Here is a 26,297-nt window from a genome sequence, read left to right as displayed (position 1 = left end):
CTACATCCTTCAGACTCCTCTAAGCCGGCCGATTCCGACTTCCCTTGTTGCCTTTCTGCAATCCCCACGAATTTGGCCGGGCACCCGGGCGGCTCAGGCCCAACGGGGCGTGGGCCGTGTGCTCAACCAGCCAGAAACTGGGGGCCCCCTCCCCGTTCTTATCTTTCGGGGATTCGTCTCACGCGGCCACCTACAGCTACGACTTCCTCAGGCCCTTTAAGGGCCACTTCCCAGAGCGCAGGGCGCTGCGCAGTCCGGGGCGTGGGAGGGTTCCATGGGCGGAGCGAGGGCAGGAGTGGGTGGAGCGTGGGCGGAGCTCCGTCCACGCCCGCCCGGCGCACCGCCTGCTGGGCGGTGACTGGCCCAGCCGCACCGCGTCTCCCGCGGTCTCTGCAGCCCCGCAGGCCCCGGGCCCTCTCATTCTCAGCGCTGCCCTGTCTTGGGTTCCAGTGTTCCAGCTTCTGCGAGATGACGCTCAAGGCGAGCGAGGGCGAGAGTGGGGGCAGCATGCACACGGCGCTCTCCGACCTCTACCTGGAGCACTTGCTGCAGAAGCGTAGTCGGCCAGAGGTGAGCGGGCTCCGCGAGTCCCAAGGGTGCTGGGCCGGGGCTCGGCTATTCATCTCGGGACTTTCCCTGTCCGGGGCCGTGTCCTCGGGGGGCCTGACCTTGCGGATCCTGGCCATAGGCCGGAGGCCGCGATAGCCAGCGGGGTGGGGACAAGGCCAGCGCGCGGCCGGGTTCGTACCGGGCTGCTGGTGCAGTGGATCCTTGCCCCCAGCAGTCCTTCTAGTTGGAAATCAGGAGAGACAGCGGCCTGGACAATGAGCTTATTAAGGTCAAGGAAAACTTCCTCGTGGACGGAAGTCAGAGTAACAGAAAGTCTTTAAGGAACACATCAAGGAGTAGGTCTGCCTGGTTGTTGTTGAAGTACTTGTGTTTGGATCCGCACAAATGATTGTAAAAGCCAGCTTCTGGTTCTAAACAGCTCACTCACTGTTCCTCTTCATTTAGGCAGGTCCCCTTGTGCTGTGGTGCAAAGAGGGTGGCCAGTGTGTATTTGCGGGTGGAACAAGGAATCCAGATTCCAGGGATGGATGGCTGGTAAATAGCTATTAACCTGTGTCCTCAAAGATGCCCTAAGGGTAGGTTGTGCTTATCTGTTGCTGGCAAATCTCTCCCAAACTCGCTGGTTTACAACACTGAGCATTTTCTTGTCTCTCATAGTTCGTTTTGGTTGGGCCCAGCAAGGTGGTCGTCATTCAGGGTCTGTCAGGTGGGGACACGGCTCACTTACTCATCTGGAGGTTGATGCTGGCTCTCATTTGGAGCCATGAGCCGGAAAATCAACCAGCAGCCTCTCCCTGTGGCTTGGCCAGGTCCCAAGGGGAAAATGTCCAGAGAGAACCAGAGAGCCAGGCAGAAGCTTAGAAGTCACAGCATGAACATCCTAGACTGCAAGGCCTCAATTAATAAATGACTGAAGAGGTGGACATTTGGGATTTAGAGTAACCCTCCGATTTCACAGATGAGAAAACTGAAGATCCCTGCAACGTAAGGCAAACAGTAGAGCTGTAGACTCTTTGGGCTGAGTGGCATTAACTCAAGGAAACAAGTAATGGGCATCAGAACTGAGGCTAGATTTTGTGTCTGCGGAGTCAAAGGTCAGTGTACTTTCTGCTGCGCCGCATTGCCTTTCCCTTTATATTCCACTCGGAGTGAGGCATTCACACCTGCCTGTCATTTCAAATCAGGATTGCAACAGCCTGGATTTAAATGAGTGCAGAAATAATACAGGCGTGAAAGATGCTATTGTTATACAGATGACAAGACAAAATTACAAGTTCTGTTACCTGATTCCCCATGAACTTGGACTTGTAATTTTTTTTCTTCCCCACAGTCAGTACTCACTTGGCTGAGCCTCAACTATTTTTTTAAAATCTCTTTGTTTATTTTTGGAAGTCTTATTGAGGTACAGTTAGCATACAGTAGAATTCATGAAATTTAATTGTGCAGTTTGATGACATTTCACAAATGTATACAGTCATGTAACGACAATCACAATCATGACAAAGAATAAACATTTTCAGGGTTCCAGAAAGTTCGCCTGTGGCCCTTGGCAGTCAGTCACTTTCCTCCACCTGGAACCTGGCAACCACTGATCTATCACTACAGATTTGCCTTTTCTGGAATTTTATATAAATAGAATCCTACAGTATGATGTATTTTGTGTCGGGGTTCTTATGTAAACCTATGTGTTCTCTTATGGGCATGCTTGAAAGATTGCCTTTTCGAAAAGAGGCCCTGTCACCACCAGTGTTATGTTGTGGGCACACCCCCTGAGTAAACAGCGTGTTTTGTGGGGCTTTGAGTTTATACTATAATATTGGAGATAGTCTACCAGTTAGCTAATTTGTTTGGTCTTTATTAAAGGATTTGAAGAAGATCAAATAAGAAAACTTACTAAATCCCTGAATGAAATAGCATCCAGCTGTGCCAAAGTGAGCATCTGAGGGAGCATCTTCACATGATGAAGTGTGGCTTGACTCCACAAACCTGCAGCTTCTTATTTCTTTAGGTTCACCTTCCCTTTGGGGCTCTTACCAGTCTTTGCTGCAGCACCAAGCTCTGCCTTTCACTTGCTACGTGGCTTTGGGCAAGCTGCTGAAGCTCTCTGTACCTTAGCTTTCTCTCCTTTATGAAACTGGCAAGTTTGGAAGGTTGTGGCAACATTTACGTGAGGTAATACTTGACGAGGACCTTGAGCCACACTGGGACATCCAGGGTAATGACTCAGTATCCCCTAGGAGCTGCCTGCCCAGTAGTAGCAGTCAGAAAGGTTTTCTATAGTGGCAAGAGTTGAAGCAGGAAAACCTGTGAGGAAGTTGTTGGCTTCAATAGAAATTATAAAATTATTTTGCTGAAAGTTTCATTAAAGGTGTCACTTTATGGAAAAAGGCTACCGATTCAAAACACAAAGTTTCACTTCCAATTATAATCCACATTTAATACTGAAAAAATATTGTCTAAAGATAATTTTGCAATAGGTTTGAATGTAGCCTGTCTCCCCTATTTAAGTATATCTCCTTCCTTAGATAAACTTTTTTTTTTTCAATGTGGTCTAGGCAGGTTGATGGAGAAACTAATTTTATTAGCTCTCTCTGGCCTTGTTCTTCACAGTAGCGCCCATTAATGCACATAAAAGTAGTTGTAAAATTCCTGTTACTGCTTTCCTCTTCGGGCCTGTTTGAAGCAACACTTTCCCCAGGACCTGAAGCAATAGGTTGCGAATCCCTGAAAATTCACTTAGGCCTATCCCACATCAAAAAAATCACCTAACAGATAAGTCAGGCTCCAGGCAAATTTCCACTAAGAAAACCTGTTTCTTGGCTCTTAGGGCCATCACATGCAGCATTACTCCCCGCTGGTGGTCATTGAGTGTGACGCAGTGTTGTTTGTTGCCTACTCCAGGTCTGCTGCTGGAACTAGGAGGCAAATAAGGAAGGACACAGACATTGAAACAAATACAGAGTAGTGTGGTGGTGATGTGATAGAGGCAGGCGTGGAGCGCTGTGGAGCAAGGAGGGGCACCCAGCACGGTGGGGCTCTTGCATTTCCCAGTACCTAGGCTGTAACTGGCAAGTAGCACTCGGGCAGAGGGAATAGCCTGTGCACAGACACCAAGGTGCATGCCAGGTGTGGCACCTTCTGCGATGGGAGGAGGTCGAGTCTGCTTCTGACTAGTTATAATTTCACCTGAGAAAGAACTTTTGCTCCAGACTTGGATCTTGCTGTTTCATTTGCAAAGGAAATGTTTCTGTTCAAGGTTTCTCTTTTCACAGAACTGATACTAGAAAGTAAAGTGTAATTTTCAAATTATGCAATCCTCTGCCCAGTTTCCCCAGTATGTGGTGTGGTCTCAGCCAGTCTGCCCTTTCCTATCCTTCAGTTCCAGGAACTTCATGACTTTTCTTCTGTTCTTTTTTTTTTTTTTTTTTTTTTTTCTTTTTTGAGACACAGCCTTGCTCTGTCGCCCAGGCTGGAGTGTAGTGACGTGGTCTTGGCTCACTGCAACCTCTGTCTCCTACTTTCAAACGATTCTCCTGCCTCAGTCTCCCAGCTAGCTGGGATTACAGGTACCTGCCAGCACACCCAGCTAATTTTTGATTTTTGGTAGAGATGGGTTTTCGCCATGTTGGCCGGGCTGGTCACAAACTTCTGATCTCAGGTGATCCGCCTGCCTTGGCCTCCCAAAGTGCTGGGATTACAGGTATAAGTCAGCGTCCCTGGCCTTTCATGACTTTTTTTTCAACACCAGAAGGGCTTAGGATACCTTGTAGATGAGAATCTGCTTTTATTGTTGCTAAGTAGATTCGAGTTTCATCATGAACGTTCTATTCTTTTCTAACTCGTTTGTTCTCCCTACTCAAGACACTGAAGTATAATAGAATATCAGGAACAGATATTTCAGGTTAAGATCAATTCCCTTAAATTGGAGTTTGCCAACCTGGGCACTGTTAACATTTTGGGTCTGATAATTCTGTTGTAAAAAGTAATACCTCACCGCTAAGTTGTGACCATCAAAAATGTCCTGAGACAGTGTCAGGAGGGGAGACAAAATTAGTCGATGCAGAGAGTTTTCTCAGAAGCACTGAATTGCCTCTAACCTTTCAACGTTGCTAAAAAAGAACTCTGAGTGTGGAGTGTAGAAAGGCAAAAATAAATAGCCATATTTCCAAGATTGGCTGGGGTAGGGGAAGTGACGCCAGAGGAGGGGAAGAGGAACTTTCATAACATAGAGTTTTGCTTTTCTTTTTTTCTTTCATATGAAGAAATATACATGAACAAAACTCATAATAGGTTTTCCCTCAAAAGTTATCTTCCTTGCGAGGCCTTTTCTGCTTTATTTTCCTCCTTAGCACCTGTCATCATCTCTGAATATTCTGCACAGTGCAGAGGCAGCCTTTATGTGAGCGACACAGCACCTGCATTCTCTCCTTGTACCTGCACAAACTCCAAAGTCCATGCTTATAGTTTAACTTCTGGAGTCTGAGGCTTACTCATCCTTTAAGCTCAGACAGGTTTCTGAACCATTTCATGTCTTCAAATATTGACCATAGAATGGGGATGAGCATTTGATTTAACGAGTGTTGTTATTTGCACACAGCTCTGGCACTGGTTTAATGGCGGACTCAGCACCAGGTATCTGCAGCCTTGTGTTTCTTCTGTGTGGACCGGTGCTACTTGAGTTTCCTGTTGTTTCCCCACCTCCGTCCCGGCCCGGTGAAAGCAAAAGCCTTTGCATGTGTACTGAAAGCATGGGGTAGATAAAGCTCGTTGGAAAGGGATCTCTAGAGACTTGGCCTTTAGGTTGATGTGTGTGTTCCCAGATGGATTTAGTACCTGAGAAGCAAAGCACCTGGTTAATGTATGATTTTACAGTACCTGCAAGAATATCCTGGCTCTTAGGCCTTCCTCTCTCCCTAGTTCCTCTCATTTGTGGTTAAACATTGCTAATCTTTTTCTAATACTTCAGAATACCCTTGGCTTTCTCAGTTTCTCTTGTTTTTTTCCCAAAGTGGAATAGGATACGGCCCATGCAAAGAGAGGGAATTTGCGGGCACCTGGGGCCAGGGCTTGCTGGGCAGCTGTCTGGCATCCTCTCGCCGTCTTGGACTTGGCTTTCTAAGTCTCCACGTGGGAGCAGTTGGCAAAAAGCCTAACAGTAGGCTGAGCAAATGTTTGTTCTTTCCTATGTTCACTGTCACTTAATCTAATTGTTTGGATTAGAAAGCCAACTTCAGTTGCCCCTGCTCTATTTACCCCCACCACCACCTGCCCCCGCCCAGTTTGTTTTTCATCTCTTTTTAAATTCCAACTTCCTTTGAGCAACTGCCTCTGCCCTTTGAACCCTGCAGATGTTTCCTCCGCAGGGGCTTTCAGAGCGGCAGGCATTGCCACTCCAGCACTTTGTCTGATTAAAGGCCAGATGCTGCAGAACAAAGGCCAGACATGGAGTCATGGGTGGGTGTTTATTCCCTGGCTCCTCCTGAATCCCAGCAGTCATCCTTAACAGAGCCACTTCCGCCCTGCCTTGTCACTGGTCAGGGGCAGGCCTGCCATAGCTCTGTGGCCTCCTGTATCCAGTAGAGATGATGGCGGCTGCTTTGAGGGGATGATGTGGAGGTTGTGAAGTGACCTCTGAGAAATAGAATCTAGTACCTTTGACCTTTATTATTTGTTCAGCATCACTCATGTCACTTACAGTATATGTCTGCATGTCTTTTCTCCTATGATACGTCAGTAATGAGGAGACGTGGGGACTAGTGGAAGGAGTTCTGTAAGATGAGGTCTCAGAGAAGCTGACCCTCCCTTTCTGAGAGTCTCATGAAGACAGGGTGGCTCAGGGACAAGTTGATGGGGGAGAAAATTGTGCTTTGCTTTTGGAAAACTTATTGTTGCAAGTGTGTACTTTAGTTACCACGTTGAAAGCTTCCGTTTTTCTTAGTCATCATTTGCAACTTCTGCGTAAGCGTGATAATGACTCTTAGTCATCGCAAAGAGGAACATCTTGATGGATAAGCACATCTGAAAGACCAACCTTTGGGATAGCAACGCTTGAACTTTTCTAGCTGGAATGTGTTCTGCCTTTACTAAGCTTTGCTGAGTCTTTAATTTAATTTAAAGGCTGACATGTAAAAAGCAATCACTGTAATAAAGCTGGATAAGAAGAATATAACATAGCTGGGCATGGTGGCTCACACCTGTAATCTCAGCACTTTGGGAGGCTGAGGCGGGTGGATCACCTGAGGTTGGGAGTTTGAGACCAGCCTGACCAACATGGAGAAACCCCGTCTCTACTAGAAATACAGAATTAACTGGGTGTGGTGGTGCATCCCTGTAATCCCAGCTACTCGGGAGGCTGAGGCAGGAGAATTGATTGAATTCTGCATATCTTTTCTCCTATGATACGTCAGTAATGAGGAGACGTGGGGACTAGTTGAAGGAGTTCAACTAGTTACAGTGAGCTGAGGTTACAGTGAGCTGAGATTGTGCCATTGCCCTCCAGCCTGGGCAACAAAAGCAAGACTCCGCCTCAAAAAATAAATAAAATAAAATAAAATAAAATTCCTCTACCCACCACCACAATGAAGATACAGAACTGTTCTATCACCACAAAGACCTCCCTCCTGCTGTCGCTTCATACTCACACTTGTCCTCCTCCCTACTCCATCCCCGCAACCCCTTGCAGCCACTACTCTGTTCAATGTCTCTATGATTTTGTCATTTCAGGACTGTTATATAAGTGGAATCATATAGTATGTGATGTTTTGAGATAGATTAGCTTGCTTTCAGTCAGGATAATGCCTTTGAGATGGATCCCAAGTTGTTTTACTATCAATAGTGTTTTTTGTTTTAATTGCTGAGAAGTGTTCTATGGTATGGATGTATTACAGTTTAACTGTTCACCTATATTTTGGTTCTTTATAGGTTTTGGCTGTTGTAAATAAAGCTGTTATGAGCATTCATGTATAGGCTTTTGAGCGGACATGAATTTCCATTTCTCTAGGTGCCATCCCTGGGTTGTATGGTAGTTATGTGTTTGGTTTTTTAATAAAGTGTTCAACTATTTTCTAAGGAAGCCATATCACTTACATTCCCACCAGCAATGTATGAGATGCCCAATTTCCCCTCAGCTTCACCAGTTATGAGTATTGTCACTATTTTTTATTTCAGCTGTTCTGATAGATGTGTAGTGACATATCATTGTTTTTTTAATTTGCATTTCTCCCTGATGGCTAATGATGTTGAATATCTTTTTATATCCTCATTTGCCATCTTTATATATCCTCTTTGGTGAAATATCTGTTCATGTTTTTTGCCCATTTTCTAATTAGATTGTTTTTACTGTTGAGCATTGAGTACTCTCTTTTTATATTCTATATACCGGTCTTTTATTGGGTATGTGCTTTGTAAATGTTTCTGCCAGTCTGTAGCTTGTTGTATTTTCATAATCTTCACATGGGCTTTCACAGAACAAGAGTTTTTCATTTTGATGCGGTCCAATTTACCAATTTTTCCTTTTATGGATCTTGCTTTTGGTGTCATGTATAGGAACTTTTTGCCTAGCTCTAGATCCTGACAAGTTTCTTCTATTTTTTCCAAAACTATTTTCTAGTTTTGCACTTTACATGTAAGTCCATATCCATTTTAGAAGGTAAGGTTCAGGTCAGCATTTCCCTTTTTGGCAATGAGTTTCCAGTTGCTGCAGCACCATTGAGTTGCTTTTGCATCTTTGTTAAAAATCAACTGGGCATATCTCTGTGGATCTGTTTCTGGGTTCCCTGTCCTGTTCCATTGATCTTTATTGAGACTATACTACAGTCAGTTTCAAAACTGTGCAGACTGGGTCTTCCTACTGTCTTGTTTTTCAAAATTGTTTTAGCTTTTCATGGGCCTGTACCTTTCCATCATGTATATGATTTTTAAAGGGGCAAGTCTAGACGTGCTTCTGGATGAGGCATCAGTAGGGAATGTGAGAGCTGGGGCCACCTGGAGAGCGGTGCCAGATTTTCCGGTACTTTAAAAAGAAGTGTAGTCCCCTGATTTTTACTAAACAAAACAGAGACATGTGGTTGAAATAAAACAGTTTGCAACTTCTGCTTTGGTGGTTACCCTTGGAGCTTTTTCTTTTCTTTTTCTGGAAATAGGGTCTCACTCTGTTGCCCAGGCTAGAGTGCAGTGGTGCTATCATAGCTCACTGCAGCCTTGACCTCCTGGGCTCAAACGATCCTCCTGCTTCAGCCTCACGAGTAACTAGGACTACAGGCACACGCCACCACACCTGGCTTGGAACTTTAAATTATGCATTCATTCCTTCATTTATTGTCCAACCAATGCAGATACTACTTCTTGAATCCCCACTTTGTAACAGAACAAGATTACAGGCCTCTTCCCTTCATTTTTTTCTCCCCCTTTTACCTGCCAACTTCCTATCATGTACATATGTACCTTAATATTGTCATGGTGGTGATATTTACAGTCTGTTATTTGTTTCATGATTTGTTTCTAAGTCAGTTCTAAAAAGTAAAAATCAGTAAGTGGTTTTTATATTGTTATAACTGGTTGCCGATCCAACATCCCACTTCTCACTTATAGATCCCTGATCTTGTTTGGGATGGCAAGATGCTCAACTAAACTAATCTTCCCAGCCTCTTTTTTAGCTGGGACGGCCGTGTTCCACAGTTCTGGCCAATGAGACAAGAACCACAAGCCTCACTTCTTTTGGGGGTCTCTGAGCCCTGAATCTGTTGTTTTCTGCAGAGGGCACAGTTATCCCCTTGGCTGGTGCCTCCGGTATGCACATTCTAGGCTCTAGCTGTCTCAACTCTCCTTGGTCGTTCCTCCATCTGCTTTCTGTCTTCTAGAAAGCTATTGAAATCCTGGCCAGGCGCGGTGGCTCATGCCTGTAACCCCAGTAGATTTGGGAGGCCGAGGCAGGCAGATTACCTGAGGTCAGGAGTTGGAGACCAGCCTGGCCAACATGGTGAAACCCCGTCTCTACTAAAAATACAAAAATTAGCCAGGTATGGTGGTACATGCCTGTGATCCCAGCTACTCTGGAGGCTGAGGCAGGAGAATCACTTGAACCTGGAAGGTGGAGGTTGCAGTGAGCCAAGATCACGCCACTGCACTCCAGCCTGGGCGACAGAGTGAGACTCTTTCTCAAAAAAAAAAAAAAAAAAAAAAAGAAAGAAAGAAAGAAAAGTAAAGAAGAGAAAGAAACCCTTCAACCCTGATGACTTTTTGTGGGTTTCTATTTCCCTCCTCACCTTAAACAGGGTCAAGGCTGAGGCAGGACAAGATCCATACAAGTACTTGAACCTGAGTCCCAATCACTTTGGAAACTTCTTTTACTAATTTCTTTTATTAAAGTAACACAAGCACATAATACATAATTTGAAAGGTATAACTTGATACACAGTGAAAACAATTTCCTTCTCACCCCATCTTATAGCCACCCAGTTCCTCTCCCTAGAAGTAAGCACTGTTTCTTATGTCTCCTTCCAGACATAGTTTATGTATTTTCATTTATTTTATTTTATTTATTTTATTTTTTGAGACAGGGTCTCACTCTGTCACCCGGGCTAGAGTGCAGTAGCATAATCACAGCTCACTGCAGCCTTGACCTCCTGGGCTCAAGCAATCCTTCCGCCTCAGCTTCCCGAGTAGCTAGGATTACAGGTGCACACCACCATGCCCGGCTAATTTTTTTTATTTTTTGTAGAGACAAGGTTTTACTATGTTGCGCAGGCTGGTCTCAAACTCCTGGGCTCAAGTGATCCTCCCACCTCAGCCTCCCAAAGTGCTGGGATTACAGGTGTGAGCCACTGCACCTGGCCAGTTTATGGATTTTTAAGCAAATATGAATATAATCATTCTTTCACTCTTTATGATGAAGCTAATATACCCTTCATCACATTATTATTATTTTTTGCTTAACAATAAATCTTCAAGATTACCCTCAGAACCTCCTTTTCGTACCTGCATGCTGTATCCCAGGTATCATAAGTCAATTTTTTAATATAAGCCTATCTTAGACAATTTTGTTATAACAGCAATGCCATATGACTTGGTGTCATGTGAGTTTTTTGAAGTTCTAGTTGCTAGGCAAGGCAGTTTCTAGTTGCTAGACAAGGCAGTTTCTCTTTCTCAGTACTTCCCTCATTGAGGTCACCTGATAGTGAACATTACTTCAAACCTCACCATGTTGTGTTTTTTTTGTTTGTTTGTTTTTGTTTTTTTTTCTGAGACAGGGTCTTCCTCTGTTGCCCAGGTTGGAGTGTAGTGGTATGATCATGGCTCACTGCTGCCTTCAACTCCTGAGCTCAAGCAATCCTCCTGCGTCAGCCTCCCGAGTAGCTGGGACCACAGGCTTGCACCACTACACTTGGCTAATTTTAAAATTTCTTATAGAGGCAGGAGTTTCACCATGTTGCCCAGGCTGGTCTCAAACTCCTGGGCTTAAGCGATCTCCCCACCTTGGCCTCCCAAAGTGCTGGGATTACAGGTGTTAACCACTGCACCTGGCCCAAACCTCACTATCTTATCAAAGTTTCTACTTAGAAATCAGAGTCCCTTAGAAATGATGTAAGCCTCTACTCCAGACTTCCTTGTCTCTCGTCTTCTAGTCCTTTTCTAGGCTTTGGGCAGGCCAGTGGACACTGCTCAGGAATACATGTATTCCCTTCTAGGGACCCTTCTCCTTCCCCACACAGTGAATGGCACACTCCTCACAGTTCTGCCTATTGGGAAGATCTTCCTTCCTTACTGTTTTGAGGGTCACCTCTGGGTATGACTGGAATGCAGCTATCCTCTATTTTCAGCAGATCCTTCCATAAGCCCACTTCAGGCATATACCTCCTCCTCCTCCTCCTCCTCCTCCTCCTCCTCCTCCAGGTGGCTATATTATTTTTGATTTAATATTTTATCTGGGGTGGGAAGGGAGCGTTTTCAGAGGTTTCCATAGTTTTTCCCCATTGTGATTGCTTTTACCCCAGGCCCTGGGCTTCTTAGACATTAACAGATCAGTAAGATGAGGAAAGACCAGCAAAGCAACTGAGAAGGAGTGTTTTAAGGAGAAGAGAGCAATCACCTGTGAGTGATCCACAGGTGATCCACCATGTTGTGGTGTAGCAGTAGCCATTCATTCCCATTGATGTGGGATATCCACTGGATATGCCACAGTTTATCCATTCTGCTGTTGATGGACTTTTGGGGTATTTTCAGGTTTGGGCTTTTAAGAATAGTGTTGTTCTGGAAAGGGCACACCACTACTTTCCTGGAATTCCTGCCAAAAATGCAAAATCCCAATCTAATCTTTAAAAAAACATCAGATGATAAACCCAAACTGAGAGCCATCTACAAAATAACAGGTGTGTACTCTGCAAGAATGTCAAGGTCATGAAAGAAGAAATTTTCCAAATTAAGGAAGAGTAAGGAAATGTGAAAAATGCATGATTGGATTCTGGTCCTAGATTGGATTCTGGGACCAAAAAGTCCTAGATTGGATTCTGTACTGGGGAAGAAATATATAGCTATAAAGGACATTCTTGAAAGGGTTGGCAAAATTTAAATATGAACTGAGGACCAGATGACAATATTGTGTCAATGTTAAATTTTCAGTTTTGAAAATGCTCATTCCTAACATGTAGAGACACTTATGGGTAAAGGAAAATAAAGTCTTCAGATTAAGCTCAAATGGTTCAAAATTAAATTTTATAACATTTTTAAAGGGTACTGGCTGCTCTTGGAATGGCGCCAAAAAGATGAAAGAATTTTATAGTAACACCCATATAGCCACACCTCCTAGATTCTACAATTAACATGTTGCTATGTTTGCTTTATCACATTTCTATCCAAAAACTGCCCATCTGTCCACCTTTTTTTCCTGGTATTTCAAATAATTTTCAGATATCAGAGCACTTTACCCCTGAAAGCTTCAGCATGCATGTCATTGGCTTGAGTTCACTGCAGAGTCACCTGACTATAAATGTGTGGCTCTGTTTTTGCACTTTCTGTTCTGTTACATTGGTCTTTTATCTTTCTTCTTACCACAGTGCCTTAAATTACTTTAGATTTATAATGAAGAGGTCTTGCTGCCTGGTAGAGTAACTCATTTAGCTTTGCTGTCTTTGAGATTAGGGGAAGGAGTCACAGTGGCAATGTATTATTGTCATCACCATGGTTTGGGGCCCAGTCCTAAGCACCTAATTCTACAGGTAGAAGTTCTTTGTAGCCTAAGAGGTGATTCATGAGAAACTGATGTTAACCTGAATTACCTTTGCTGCTGTGTGACTGAGAGCATCAGGTTGTTCAAGGAAATACAGAGGAGAAGGGGACATGCCAGAAACCCTTGGAGCCTGAGGTGCTGCAGGATTCAGAATCTTTCTAATTTTGTTATATATTATGTAATCCCCCAAGTAGGATCCAGGGGAGCACCATGTAAATCAAGGCACATTAATATTTCTGCAGCAACCTAGATAAACATGTCTGTTTTACTTATTTTTAGAGACAGGGTCTCGCTCTGTTGCCCTGGGACTATAGCTGGGACTACAGGTGCACACTACCACACTTGGCTAACATGTCTATTAAGTTGGAGAAATAAAGCTTACAAACAGCTTCATGTTAATTCAAATAAGAATGAGGCCAAACTTATGAAATAAGTTTTCAGAGCCTCTTGAATGTTAGAATTGCAGATTGTGGACTGACTGTGGGCCTTGCTCCTGATTTCATACATTGCTTTGTTGTTTTGACTTGACAGGCTGTATCGCATCCATTGAATACTGTGACCGAGGACATGTACACCAACGGGTCTCCTGCCCCAGGTAGCCCTGCCCAAGTCAAGGGACAGGAGGTGCGGAAAGTGCGACTCATACAGATTGAGAAGGTCACAGAAGAGCCCATGGTAATCCTCGTCCTATTGTTGCCCACCAGTGACTCTTATGGCCCAGTGAAGGAGGCTGCTCATGGAGTTAGGGAATTGGCCAACCCCAATATTGTCTTTTCATCCTCATCTCAAATTCCTCCTCAAAGCAGGCTTCATGCCTGTTCTAGCTGAGGACTATCCTGGGTATAAATAGAAAATGCTTTTCCTGCGAAATTGCCATAAGTTATTTCTAAAATAACCTCAGAAAGACCTTAAAATAAAGCTTATCATGCCATTATCTTTATTTCAGGGAATCACTCTGAAGCTGAATGAAAAACAGTCCTGTACAGTGGCCAGAATTCTTCATGGTGGCATGATCCATAGACAAGGTGCTCTGTGGGAGCTCTGGGTGGGGTTTTATTCAGGGATTAATAATTTACTCCCTGTTCAGTGGTGTGGGGCATGAAGCTTACAATCCTCCCAACTGGTAGCATTTTTGTGAGTGTGCCAAGAGACTTTTTGTGGCTTAATAACTGGCTCTGTAGAATCACTACATGATAAGATCTCTATGTGAATTGCCCAGTGCGACCATCTCTCTATCTGAGCCTTCTTTCACACCTATTTATACCAATATTTTTCTAGTAGTTAATATTTGAACAATTGCCACATGCCACCCATGGCATTAGACTCGGAAAGGACAGCAGTACCATTTGGTAGCATTTTGGGGTTTGAGCTAAACAACAAAGAAACATGGAGCTTGCTGGTGAAAGAGGAGTACTGAGTTCTTCGCCTCGCTTGTTATTCTTTTTAGTATATACATCTGTATCAAATGTTTTCAATCCTGAGTATTTGACGCAATCTGTTTCATAACATGCTGTAAATCCTGGTTTCTCTTCTGTGGTATCTTGAGTTACATCGACAGCTCCTGTTTGAACTTTTGTTCTTTTGTGGATTGATTTTTCATTTCATGGCAGGCTCTCTTCACGTGGGGGATGAGATCCTAGAAATCAATGGCACAAATGTGACTAATCATTCAGTGGATCAGCTGCAGAAGGCGATGGTGGGTATTTTCTATGCTAGATGAAGACCTTGTGTTGTCTCCAGAAGTGCTGATCCACATTGGTATCAGTGACCTTGTCTTTCTGTCAAAGTATTTGTACCTTCTTGAGGGGGCTCTTTTCACTGCTAGTCTTTATTTTGTGTAAGAAATGATAATTTTCTGCCTTTATTTCATAAAATTCTAAAGCAGGGCAAATAACCCGGAGCATCAATCTGGTATTCCATGAAGTAATGCCAAATGAAGTAAAGCAAGTTATCATGTGTATAGTAGAATCCCATTTTTGTTAAAAACAAACAATACATATGTATGTATATGTATAATGTATGTAAATATTTGTAATGCTTTTATTGGTATGGGGAAAGGCTTGGATATATATGTGCCATAGTTCATTTTTAGGAACTTCTTCGGGACTTTTTGGGGAGGAAAAGTTTTTATTTATTTATTTATTTATTTATTTATTTATTTTTTGAGATGGAGTTTCGCTCTGTCACCCAGGCTGGAGTGCAATGGCGCGATCTCGGCTCACTGCAGCCTCCGCTTCCTGGGTTCAAGCGATTCTCCTGCCTCATCCTCCCGAGTAGCTGGGATTACAGGTACCCACCATCACGCCTGGCTAATTTTTGCATTTTTAGTAGAGACGGGGTTTCACCATGTTGGCCAGGCTAGTCTCGAACTCCTGATCTTAGACGATGCACCCACCTCAGCCTCCCAAAGAGCTGGGATTACAACAGGCGTAAGCCACCGTGCCCAGCTCGGAAAAGTCTTTAGTTAGCTTTTCTTTGTTACTCTTTGCATGTCTTCATATTGTTATGCTGCTTTATGGGGCACATGATACTTTTGTATTAAAGGAGGAATTGTCCTACAGAATCTCAAAATGTAAAGATGGTTTTTGGGGAAAAAAACCTGGGACTTTGAATGAATGATCACATCTTTCAACTGAGTTTTCTGTACAATTTTATGTCCATTTTTTTAAATAGAAAGAAACCAAAGGAATGATCTCATTAAAAGTAATTCCCAACCAGCAAAGCCGTCTTCCTGCACTACAGGTGGGTGGGCACCATTTTCTCTGTTGTCATGATGGCAGGAGTTGGGCCATTTGTCTTGTATTCTTTGAAATTTGATTATAAGGGATAAGTTCTAAGTATCTCACAAGTGTGTAGCTGCTTGGCTCAGGGTCCCATTATTCCCTGCCTGGTATAAAATACAGGAGCTCATTCCCCTTTCCTCAAGGGAGAACATAGTGACGACAGTAGTAGAGAATGAATGAGCCTTTGCTGCTAGTGATCAGGTAGGAAGGGAGAGGGTAATCTTATTCTACAGATGGTAAGGAATCAATACAACTCCAAGAGGAAAATGGGTAAAGGGAATGAAGAGATCATTCACGGGACGAAAACTACAAATGAGCGTTGAACATATGAAAAAAATATTTTATCTTACCTGTCATCAAAGAAATGCAAATTGAAATATGCATGGGACACCAGTTTTCACCAAGCAAATTGGCAAATAACTTTTAAAATAGCAATAATAAAGCCCTGTGATTGATAGTGGCGAAGTAAAGAAAGAAAGAAGATAGAATCTGTTGAGCACTCATTGACAATTTATTGAGGATCTACCATGTACAAAGTACTGTGCTAGAACATGGAGGTGACATAAAGAGAAATGGTTCCCAGTTTGCACACAGCTCATCAGCCAGTAGAGGAATAGATTGGACAGGGCCATGGCAAGTCAATGTGGAAGAAGGAGATATTTAAAAGAATACATCTGAAGTTTCTATTGCAGGTTACTTGTAGTATGATGGTATAATTTTCTTAAGTAAACTTTTAAATTGAAGTTTTGGCATATATGGGTATATATTCAACAAAGGGCACACATCACAAGTATAAAACTGGATGAATTTTTCACAAACTGAATACACCCATGCAACCAGCACCCAGCTCAAGAGACAGAATATGCCAGCAGCCTAAGACCACCGCCCCCAGCCCCACCATGCCTGTTTCCTCAAGGCCCACCATAACCCTGACTTCTAACAGCAGGGATGAGTTTTGCCCCTTTTTGAAATGTATTAACATTGAATTATACAGTATGAATTCTTTGGTGTCTCATTTTATTCACTTAGTATTATGTTTATGGGAATCGCCTATATTGCTTCATTCTCATTCATTCATTGTATGAACATGCTACAATTTATTCAGTCAGCTTTTTTGGTCTTACGTAGTGCTGCCATTAACCAAACAGGATCTAATTCAGCAATACGAGATGATTTACTGCCTGAAGGGCAATGAATTCACCACGTTAACAGAAAAATGGAGAAAAATCATATGATTTTTATGCATGTGTTTTGTGCATACATCTATGCCTTTGTTTTGAGAGTAGAATTGCCAGGTTGTAGTATATGTGTGTCTTCATCTTTAGATGATATTGCCAAATAGTATTCCAAAGTAGCTGAACCATGTGACATCCCCAGCTGCATAGTATGACAGTTCTGGTTATTCGATATTCTCACCAATACTTACCATTGTCTGATTTGTTTGGTTTTTTTTTTCGCCCTTTGGCCATCCTGATGGTGGTATCACATTGTGATTCTAAAAATTCTCTAATGACTAGTGAGGGTAAACTCCTTTTTATATGTTTTTTTCCCACTTGGGTATCCTCTTTTGTAAGATACCAATTCAAGGCTTTTCACTGATTTGTAGGAGTTCCTCATATATTCTGGATAATGTTCTCTTCTTCTGTGGCTTATTTTCTTCATGGTTCCTGTTAATGACTAGAAACTCTCAATTTTAATGAAATCCAATCTACCACTTTTTTCTGATTAGCACTTTTTACGTCTTGTTTTAAAAGTTTTTACTTACTACAAGGTTAAGATATTCTCCTATGTTTTCTTCTAAATGCTTACTTGTTTGATTTTTCACATTTGGATCCACAACCCATCTGGGATTGATTGTTATACATATTGTAAGGTAAGAGGTCAAGGTTCCAGTTTTTCCATATGGATACCAATTGAACCAGTATCATTTACTGTACACCATCACTTTTGTCATGAGTAATATTTATAGGCCTATTTATTCTTTTCCATTGTACTGTTTGTTTATCCCTATGCCAAACCTGCATGTCAATTTGGATAAAAGAGGCATCTGCACCATACCTCAGTGGAAGTGATGATAGCAGGCATTTTTGTTTATTTTTCCATCTTAAAGGGAAAGCTGGCCAGGTGTGGTGGCTCACGCCTGTAATCCTAGCACTTTGGGAGGCCAAGGCGGGTGGATTGCTTGAGCCCAGGAGTTCGAGACCAACCTGGGTAACATAGCAAGACCCATGTCCTTTAAAAAAAAGGGGGTAAAGCTTTTAATCTTTCACTGAGAAGTATGACGCTGGATGTAGGGTTTTTGTAGGTATTCTTTCTCACAATAAAGAACTTCCCTTCTATTCCAAGTTTGCTAAGAATTTTAATCTTGAATGGGTTTTGAATGTTATCATAGGCTTTTTCTGCATCTGTTGAGGGGATCATATGATCTTTTTCCATTTTTATGTTAATGTGGTGAATTTATTGGCCTTCAGGTAGTAAACCTTCTTATATTGCTGAACTAGATCCTGTTTGGGTGTGATTTATTATACTTTTTATACATAGCTAAATTTGACTTGCTAATATTTTGTTTGGCGTTTTTACATCTCTGTTGCAGAGAGAAATTGTAAGATTCTTGTCAGATTTGTGTATCTTGACCCAATTTGTTTACAGCAGGACATGCTCTGATGCTGGTGTTTCTTTTGAAGCTGCCGCCTGCAGTTCCTTTTGCCTTCTTTTTAGATGTTCATGAGAGCGCAGTTTGACTATGATCCCAAAAAGGACAACCTGATCCCTTGCAAGGAGGCGGGACTGAAGTTTGCTACTGGGGACATTATCCAGATTATCAACAAGGATGACAGCAATTGGTGGCAGGGACGGGTGGAAGGCTCCTCCAAGGAGTCAGCAGGATTGATCCCTTCCCCTGAACTGCAGGAATGGTGAGCCATTTTTGTGCAGGCGGAAGGGCCATGTGCCTGCCACAAATAACTTAGCTTCAGAAAATCTGTCATTTTGTTTGTAGTTTCTGTTTCTCGACCAAGGAGACCTCCTAGATTTCCTGGCATAATGGGTGGGGGAGGGTTAAAGAGGCAACTACAGGCAAGGGAGCCCAAATAGCTCTTCATTCCTATGCGGGCCTCTTGCTTCCTTAAACGTTTTCCCCATAGTTACAAAGCACGTGACAGTGCTGGGACGGAGCCCTCCCTGGTCTCCTATCTCCCAAGCTAGTGCGCTTCTACCAGCCATACTGTTTCTGGGATTTCCTTGGAGTCCTGCAGAAAACAGTCACATTTAAGTATGTGTCCTTTAGGCACATTTCTGGTACATAGAAGAAATAATTCCTGTCCCCGAGTCAGATTGCTCCCCAAAAAATTCACAAAACAGTTCCAACCTATAACATATCCAACACTGAGCCTCCCTCTGCCTGTGCAAAATTACCCCAGTGTAAAGATTACAACCCTTGTGGGGTTGACATTGAATAGAAATATTAGAATCTATTACATGTAGTAATACAAGTTATTGTTTTGTGAAGCAGTTGTTTTAGATATATATATGTGGGGTGTGTGTATGTGTTTTGTTTATAGATGTATGTGTAATACTGGCTTGCAATGTACAGTGTATTTCTTAGGGTCATAAAGGTTTGAGACCTTTATGGTCTAGACCAAAGAAAGCACGTTGTTTCTGCGTTGTGTCCAGAATGTGCTGACAGGTACTGGATGACACAGACTCAAGGGGCCAGGTCCCTGACTGAGGGCAGGGCCCAGTGCAAGATGCACCAAACAGCGTATGGGGCGCTTTGCACACATTATGTCCCACTGTAACGGACACTCAGAGAGTGAAGGGGATTAGGGAATGAGTGCCTAGGGGGTTATGAGGGGAGGGGGAGGAAAGCTGACCCCTTGATTGTCTTTTCCTACCAGGCGAGTGGCAAGTATAGCTCAGTCAGCTCCTAGCGAAGCCCCGAGCTGCAGTCCCTTTGGGAAGAAGAAGAAGTACAAAGACAAATATCTGGCCAAGCACAGCTCGAGTAAGCTTTCTGAGCCTTCTTGCCCCAGGCTCCTCCAGCATTCGTGTGTTTCCCAGTCCCTGTAACCAGCAGAAAAGGGGAGGTGGTGCAGTGTGCAGCGGAAGGCACATTCTACATAAAGCATATAATTTCTTCTGGTTTCTTTTTATTGAATCCATCTTCACAAGCTTGCCGCAGTCAGACCAGTGGAGGTAAAGGAGGACTAGTGGTCTGCCTACACCTACTCATCACCCCACCCCTCACACAGAAGTAGATGTGGCCAGAACATCTGTGGTGGGAGAGGAGAAGTGGGGCAAGAACACAGGCCAGAGGGAGAGGCCAGGACCAGGTCATAGGAGCTTCGTGCACCCTCCCTAGCGTTTTCAATTTTGTACTACAGACTGTGGAGCTAGTGAAGGGTTTTGAGCAGAGAATTCACACGGTCAGCTTTCCATCTGCATTTCTCTTTCTGAGATGTCACATGCACACCACCAGCCAGGGAATGATCGTGGCAGTCTTGGGTTGTGAGCAGGTGAGGGGGTGGAGAGTCAGGATGACACCAGGTCTCCATCTTGAGCAGCTGGGTCAATAGCCTCATCTCTAGTCACTTCCTCCCTGCTTGTTGAGATATCGTGAGGTTCTTTCCCACTTCAGAGTGTGGAACACTGTTCTTCCCAGCTCTGGAAATGAACACTGCTTGGTTTTCTTTGTCTCTAGTTTTTGATCAGTTGGATGTTGTTTCCTACGAGGAAGTCGTTCGGCTCCCTGCATTCAAGAGGAAGACCCTGGTGCTGATCGGTATCTTCTCATTGCCCCATTTGCACATTTCTGTCTTTATTTTCCTGCCTGCATCATGTGCCCACCCCAAAAAAAGGCAGTGAGGAAGAAAATAAGTGAGGTCTCTTGGGTTCTCCACATAGAGCAGGTGTAAGGAATTTTCTGAATCCTCACATGCACCCCATCTGGGTCCACCTCACAAGTGAAACTAAACCTTATAAGTTTCTCTACTATTTAGCAACGAATTCTTTTTGGTTAGGTTTCATGCTGGCAGGTCCGAAACAAGGTTTTGCTCTTTGTTCATCTGTCCACTGGCAGTGATATGCTTTTTAAAGCAAATATGTTGGAGAGCTTCGCTAGCATTTTGTTAGTATTCTGAGCTGTCAGTCACCCATATAAGCCTTGGAAGCTTCCCCCAAGCAGTGACTCTGACCTGAAACAGAGTAAGTCCTTGCTTCAAACCCAGGTATGTAGGCTTTGCCTCTGGCGGGCTGCTCACCTTCCTGTCTTTAGAGTTGAAACTTTAGTTGGTTAGAGGATCTACATTAAGGTTTTGGTAAAATTTCTAGTAAAAACACTGGCTTAAATTCAGTTCCATTAATTTTGAAGAAATTTTAGAAAATAACCAGAAAGCCTCATGTGTTCGCTGGCTCCTCTGCAGAAGTGACAGTTACATTCTGAGTCCCAACCCTTAGTCCTCAGAAAGAGCCTTCTCCCCGAAATGGAAAAAAGGACCTGAAGCCCCTTGGTGGCCCTAAATCTTCTGACAGCTTAAAGGCCCTGACTCCAGCCCACATGGAACCCGAACTCATGTTCACCTGTTGGCAGCTTTGAGTGCCGAGAGAGGAACATCTGTATCTTATCCCCGATCCCTGCTCCTCTCCCCGCTTTCCAAAAGATGTTCTCTCTCTACACAGGAGCCAGTGGGGTGGGTCGCAGCCACATTAAGAATGCCCTGCTCAGCCAGAATCCGGAGAAGTTTGTGTACCCTGCCCCATGTAAGTAGCTCATAGGCACTGTGGAGGGGAGGTGACAGGCTGAAGGACAGGGCATCAGTAGCACTTTTTATCACAGTACCACTCTCCATCTGAAATACCATAGTGTTATTTTATTTTTTTAATTATTTTATTTTAAATGTTTGATTATTAAAACTAAACAAAATATGGAAAGATAAAAATTTGTGCCCACAATTCCTCCACCTAACAGAATAACTGTTTTCTTATTGTTATTCGTGCTGTTTGTCTACATAACAGAAGCTATAGTAAACATTTTATACCGCCTTAAAAATTACTAAGTATTAAAGTTTATACATATAACTTTGTCGTTTTACTTTTTAAACATTTTCTCATGTTCCCCTGCAATTTGCCTAATTCTCTTTGAGAATGGTTTTATAGTCCACTGAGTGGATGTCCTTGGTAGATTTCCTTAGCTATCCCACTCTTGATATTCAGGCTGCCTCTCATTTTCATGGAATGTCTTCTAAATCAAAGCAGTGCCTAGGAAAGGCCCAAACTGTCTCAACAGCAGTCCTAGATATGGAGAAGAGTAGCGCCAGTGATCAGGTGAATTTGATAACTCTTCCATTCCCAGAAGTGATGCTGCATGGTATAGTTGTGTATGTTCCCAGAAAGAAATACAGTCATTCCTCGCTTAATATTGTCAATAGGCTCTTCGAAGACTGTGACTTTAAGTGAAATGACATATAACAAGAAACAGTTTTTTTACTCATCAACAATACAATGAAATGAAGTTGAACTAAACCGTGTTATTCAAGGACCAACTACATGTGATTTCACTTAAACTCACATTTTCTAAGAACCTACTGATAATAGTATTAAGTGAGGAATTACTGTACTGCTAAGCAAAATAGAAAACCAGATTCTAAACCTCATATTAGGTTGTTTTTTTTTATTATTCTTTCTTCATTTTGCTTTTTTACACATGGATCATTGAAAGTTGTCTCCTTGCCGGAGGGACGTAGACTTATTCCAGGTTCGCATTAGGAGCAGAAAGCAAATGGCCCCAGGAGTGAGTGGGGAAGCAGAAATAACCAGTACAGGCTCCTCCTTCAAGAGAATCACACGTGGTTGTAGATTGAGGAGAAGGGGCCAGGTGAGAGACAAGTGTGATCTGGGAGGCAAAGTAGACAGTCAATGGAAGATGGAAAGAGGGGAGGTTGGGAGGATTGTGTTTCAAACTACAATATCTGGAGCATATTTTACTGATTAGACAATTTATATGAGTAATAGAAAATAGTCCAATTTTTAACAACATGAGCTGAGAGTAAACCAAAGTACTCTTCTTTCCAAGTCATGAAAAGGAAACCTTAAATATATTTCCAAGAGATCCTGAGCATAGTCTATAGATCTGTTTTAAAAATATTTTCTGCTGTTTTCATTTCTGAGTTTCAATATTCCTAGATTTGGAAGTTTGAGAGATGTAACTTCATCTAGGGAAAATGATAATAGGAATTTTCTATGTTAGGCTTTGCCCCTTAAAAATTGAATGTGTCCTGGGCAGATGGAGGGATTTCCTGGTGTACATCACTTTCGAGCATCAGCTCTTCAGGAACCCCTGTATTAAAGTCAATGCACCAAAGGCAGCTAGGGTTTCAATACAGACAACCATGGTCCAAGCCCTCATGAAAGGGTGAGGACCTGGAGTTTGTCAGGGATTTGGGCTCTTGTACACAGATACAACACGGCCGCCAAGGAAGAGTGAGGAAGATGGGAAGGAGTACCACTTTATCTCAACAGAGGAGATGACAAGGAACATCTCTGCCAATGAGTTCTTGGAGTTTGGCAGCTACCAAGGCAACATGTTTGGCACCAAATTTGAAACAGTGCACCAGATTCATAAGCAAGACAAGATTGCCATCCTTGACATTGAGCCCCAGGTGGGTAGGCATGGAAGGGCAGGGACGGATGGGCTCAGCCACACAAGGGATGGCGAAGAGAGTGCTGAAAAAGATAGTGCTCCTTGGGAATCTTCTGGGGGCTCAGGATTGCTTCAGCACTTTTAATGGGGTCAGCCTGGAACAGGAACAGTAGTACTGGGAAAGCTGGAAAGTAGTATTGGGGTAAAGCTCAAAGCTGCCTATTTAGAAGGAATCCATTATGACAGCTATGTAGGTTTTTTTGTTTTGTTTTTTGTTTTCACTTTCCTTTTCTTCCTTCCTCCCCTTCTTTTTTTTTTTTCCTAGACCCTGAAAATTGTTCGGACAGCAGAACTTTCACCTTTCATTGTATTCATTGCACCTACTGACCAGGGCACTCAGGTGAGGAGAGGTTGTGCGGGTTGGGTAGGAATTCACTTTCTCCGGGCCTGCCCAGACTAGGACCTCAGTCCAGGTCATTGGCCAGAGTGCTGGCTGGAGGTCACAGCTCCAGCTGGGCTTCTTCCTCCAGGGCCAAGAAGCCAAAGGGCATGCACATTCATTCGAGCTCTTAAACCACTAGCTAGGCCGGTGCCCATGACAGGTAATGGGGACAAAACAAACCAGACCCAGTCATTGTCCCAGAGGCACACAGTTCCAGGGGTAGAGATGGACAGTTGAGCAGATCCTGATACTGGTGGGATGCAGGCTCTGGCAGGGGAAGCTGTGATGGACAGAGGTGGCACTGAACCTGCCCTGGGGTGCAGTATGGCTGTGAGGAAAGACAGAGGGGCCAGGAATATATTGAAAAGCCTACCCTGCTCCTCTGCCCAGCCCTACCCATGCACTTTGCTACACTGTGCTTTTTCATTGAACAATGGACACCTTTCCCTATCAGGGTGTGAGGAACTATTTTTCTCAGTAGCTGCATGGTCTTCTACTGCATGCATGTGTAATTACTTAACCATTCACCTGTTGATGGCCATTTGGGTTGCTTTCAAACACTGATTATAAAGAATACTGCAATCAGCAGCCCTGTGCATATAGCATATGTGTGCAAATATATCTGTAGGAAAAACTCCCAAGTAGGATCACTGGGTCCAAGAGCACATGCACTTAGAATTTGGACAGGGGCTGCCAAACTACACTCCTTTAGGATTTGTAGTCCCTCCAACCACCTGTGAGAGTGCTTGTTTCTCTTTGCCTGTAGCATGTTGTCTTTTCTTTTTTTGCCAGGCTACTGGCGGGAAAAATGGTATCTCATTCTTTTTTACTAAAAGAGATGATTGGGTACTTTTTCATATGAAGAGCAATTTGTATTGCCTTTTCTGAGAATTATCTGGTCATGTCCTTAGCTCATTTTTCTGCTGAGTTATTGGCCTTTGATGTATAGGAAGTCCGTATTAGGGTAATTAGCCCTTTGTAATATCAGCTGTAATTTTTTTTTCCCAATTTGGCATGTCTTTTTGCTATGCAGACATTTTTACTTTTATGTAGTTACATGATTTGTCTTTCATGGCTGCTTGGTTTTAGGTCAAAGAAAGAGTCGTGAGATATATACACACACGTTTTTAAATTTTGTTTTTTGTAGAAATGGGGTCTCACTGTGTTGTCCAGGCTGGTCTTGAACTCCTGTGCTCAAGCAATCATCTTGCCTCGGCCTTCCAAAGTGCTGGGATTACAGGTGTGCTCTGGGATTAGAAATCACCTTTATCTGACTGGGTGCAGTGGCTCACGCCTGTAATCCCAGCACTTTGAGAGGCCGAGGTGGGCGGATCACCTGAGGTCCGAAGTTCGAGACCAGCCTGGCCAACATGGCAAAACCCTGTCTCTACTAAAAATACAAAAATTAGTCAGATGTGGTGGCGCATGCCTGTAATCCCAGCTACTCGGGAGGCTGAGGCACGAGAATTGCTTGAACCCAGCAGGCAGAGGTTGCAGTGAGCCAAGATTGTGCCACTGTACTCCAGCCTGGGCCACAGAGCAAGACTCTATCTCAAAACAAAACAAAACAAAATCACCTTTATCTTTGTTTTAGTATTGCAGCTCTGGTGGTTGTTGAAATGGCTCTTCCATGTTCAAAGGGCACTAATAGGAGATGCTGGTGAAGTCCATGCTGTCTCTGCATAGCTATTGGTTCTCCAGAGGGCTCTGATTGGTCAGGGTTAGCTTGAGATCCTCTGAGAATTGCCATGGTCTTTTGAGATTGCCTCTTCATGCCCTATTATTAACATTCTTTCACAATGTCTTCCAAGTTTGACTCTTCAAGTATGATGCACAGCTGAGCAGCGCTAACAATTGCTCTTTAAAATCTGTCACTGGCCTCTCTGGGCTGGGGGTGGTGCAGCTTGCTTCATCTGTGGCTTTCTTCTTTGCAGACAGAAGCCCTGCAGCAGCTGCAGAAGGACTCTGAGGCCATCCGCAGCCAGTACGCTCACTACTTTGACCTCTCACTGGTCAATAATAGTGTTGATGAAACCCTTAAGAAATTACAAGAAGCCTTCGACCAAGCGTGCAGTTCTCCACAGTGGGTGCCTGTCTCCTGGGTTTACTAAGCTTATAGAATGGGGGAACCCACTGTATGCCCCTCTCCAGCATTTGGAACTCCACCCCCCTTGCTTTAAGACAAACAGGGCTGCTCCAACTAGTTTTGTGTCAGCTTCCAGCTCTCTGCAGCTATCCTAATTAAGCCAGTAGGGTTCAGTCTTCTTGCTCAGGCTCCTGAAGGGTTGGGATTTGATTTTCCTGATAGATGGGGCCCCAGTAATCTGGATTTCAAAAGGATTCCTAGAAATTGGGGGTAAGCAGTACTACCAAAACGTAACTGCTAATCAAGGATGATGCACAGCAAAAGCAACGACCCCATCCCTCTAAAGCCTGCCCTCCTTTGCCTTCAACTGTATCTCGTTTGTCTTTTTATTTTGGAGAAAGCGTTTTTAACTGCAACTTTCTATAATGCCAAAATGACACATCTGTGCAATAGAATGATGTCTGCTCTAGGGAAACCTTCAAAAGCAATAAAAATGCTGTGTTAAAATGCCAATGACCTTGTAACTCTGGGTTTCCACACAAAGAAATGTGGTCCAT

The 26,297-nt window shown here is 43.4% G+C and overlaps 1 protein-coding gene across 3 annotated transcripts; it reads left to right on the top strand.

Moving 5' to 3' along the window:
• Positions 1-299: 299 nt before the first annotated feature.
• MPP1 (membrane palmitoylated protein 1) lies at positions 300-26,253 on the top strand. 3 transcript variants are annotated; one of them, NM_001168810.1, is made up of 12 exons: positions 469-570; positions 13,325-13,468; positions 13,740-13,818; positions 14,404-14,489; positions 15,467-15,535; positions 18,295-18,491; positions 19,473-19,579; positions 20,276-20,356; positions 21,253-21,333; positions 23,029-23,231; positions 23,538-23,612; positions 25,589-25,765. In NM_001168810.1, the coding sequence occupies exons 1-12, from the start codon at positions 469-471 to the stop codon at positions 25,763-25,765; spliced, it is 1,401 nt and encodes a 466-aa protein (NP_001162281.1). The 3 variants fall into 3 exon arrangements, with proteins under 3 accessions (XP_031516265.1, NP_001162281.1, XP_031516266.1); XM_031660406.1 differs by lacking the exon at positions 469-570 and adding an exon at positions 1,020-1,145 and having other exon boundaries at positions 25,589-26,253; XM_031660405.1 differs by lacking the exon at positions 15,467-15,535 and having other exon boundaries at positions 300-570; positions 25,589-26,253.
• Positions 26,254-26,297: the final 44 nt, after the last annotated feature.

This window comes from Papio anubis, chromosome X (genome assembly GCF_008728515.1).
Source record: "Papio anubis isolate 15944 chromosome X, Panubis1.0, whole genome shotgun sequence".
In the NCBI taxonomy this organism is placed as follows: domain Eukaryota; kingdom Metazoa; phylum Chordata; class Mammalia; order Primates; family Cercopithecidae; genus Papio; species Papio anubis.
Note: the sequence above shows the minus strand (reverse complement) of the source record. Positions and strands in the feature narration are given on the sequence as shown.

What these genes read in the sequence shown, in the direction of transcription:
- MPP1 (NM_001168810.1), top strand. Translation starts at nt 469, where the DNA reads ATGACGCTCAAGGCGAGCGAGGGCGAGAGTGGGGGCAGCATGCACACG. An exon ending in GCCGTCTTCCTGCACTACAG is followed by an intron (nt 15,536 to 18,294) that starts GTGGGTGGGCAC and finishes CCTTCTTTTTAG; the next exon opens with ATGTTCATGAGAGCGCAGTT. An exon ending in TCCTTGACATTGAGCCCCAG is followed by an intron (nt 23,232 to 23,537) that starts GTGGGTAGGCAT and finishes TTTTTTTCCTAG; the next exon opens with ACCCTGAAAATTGTTCGGAC.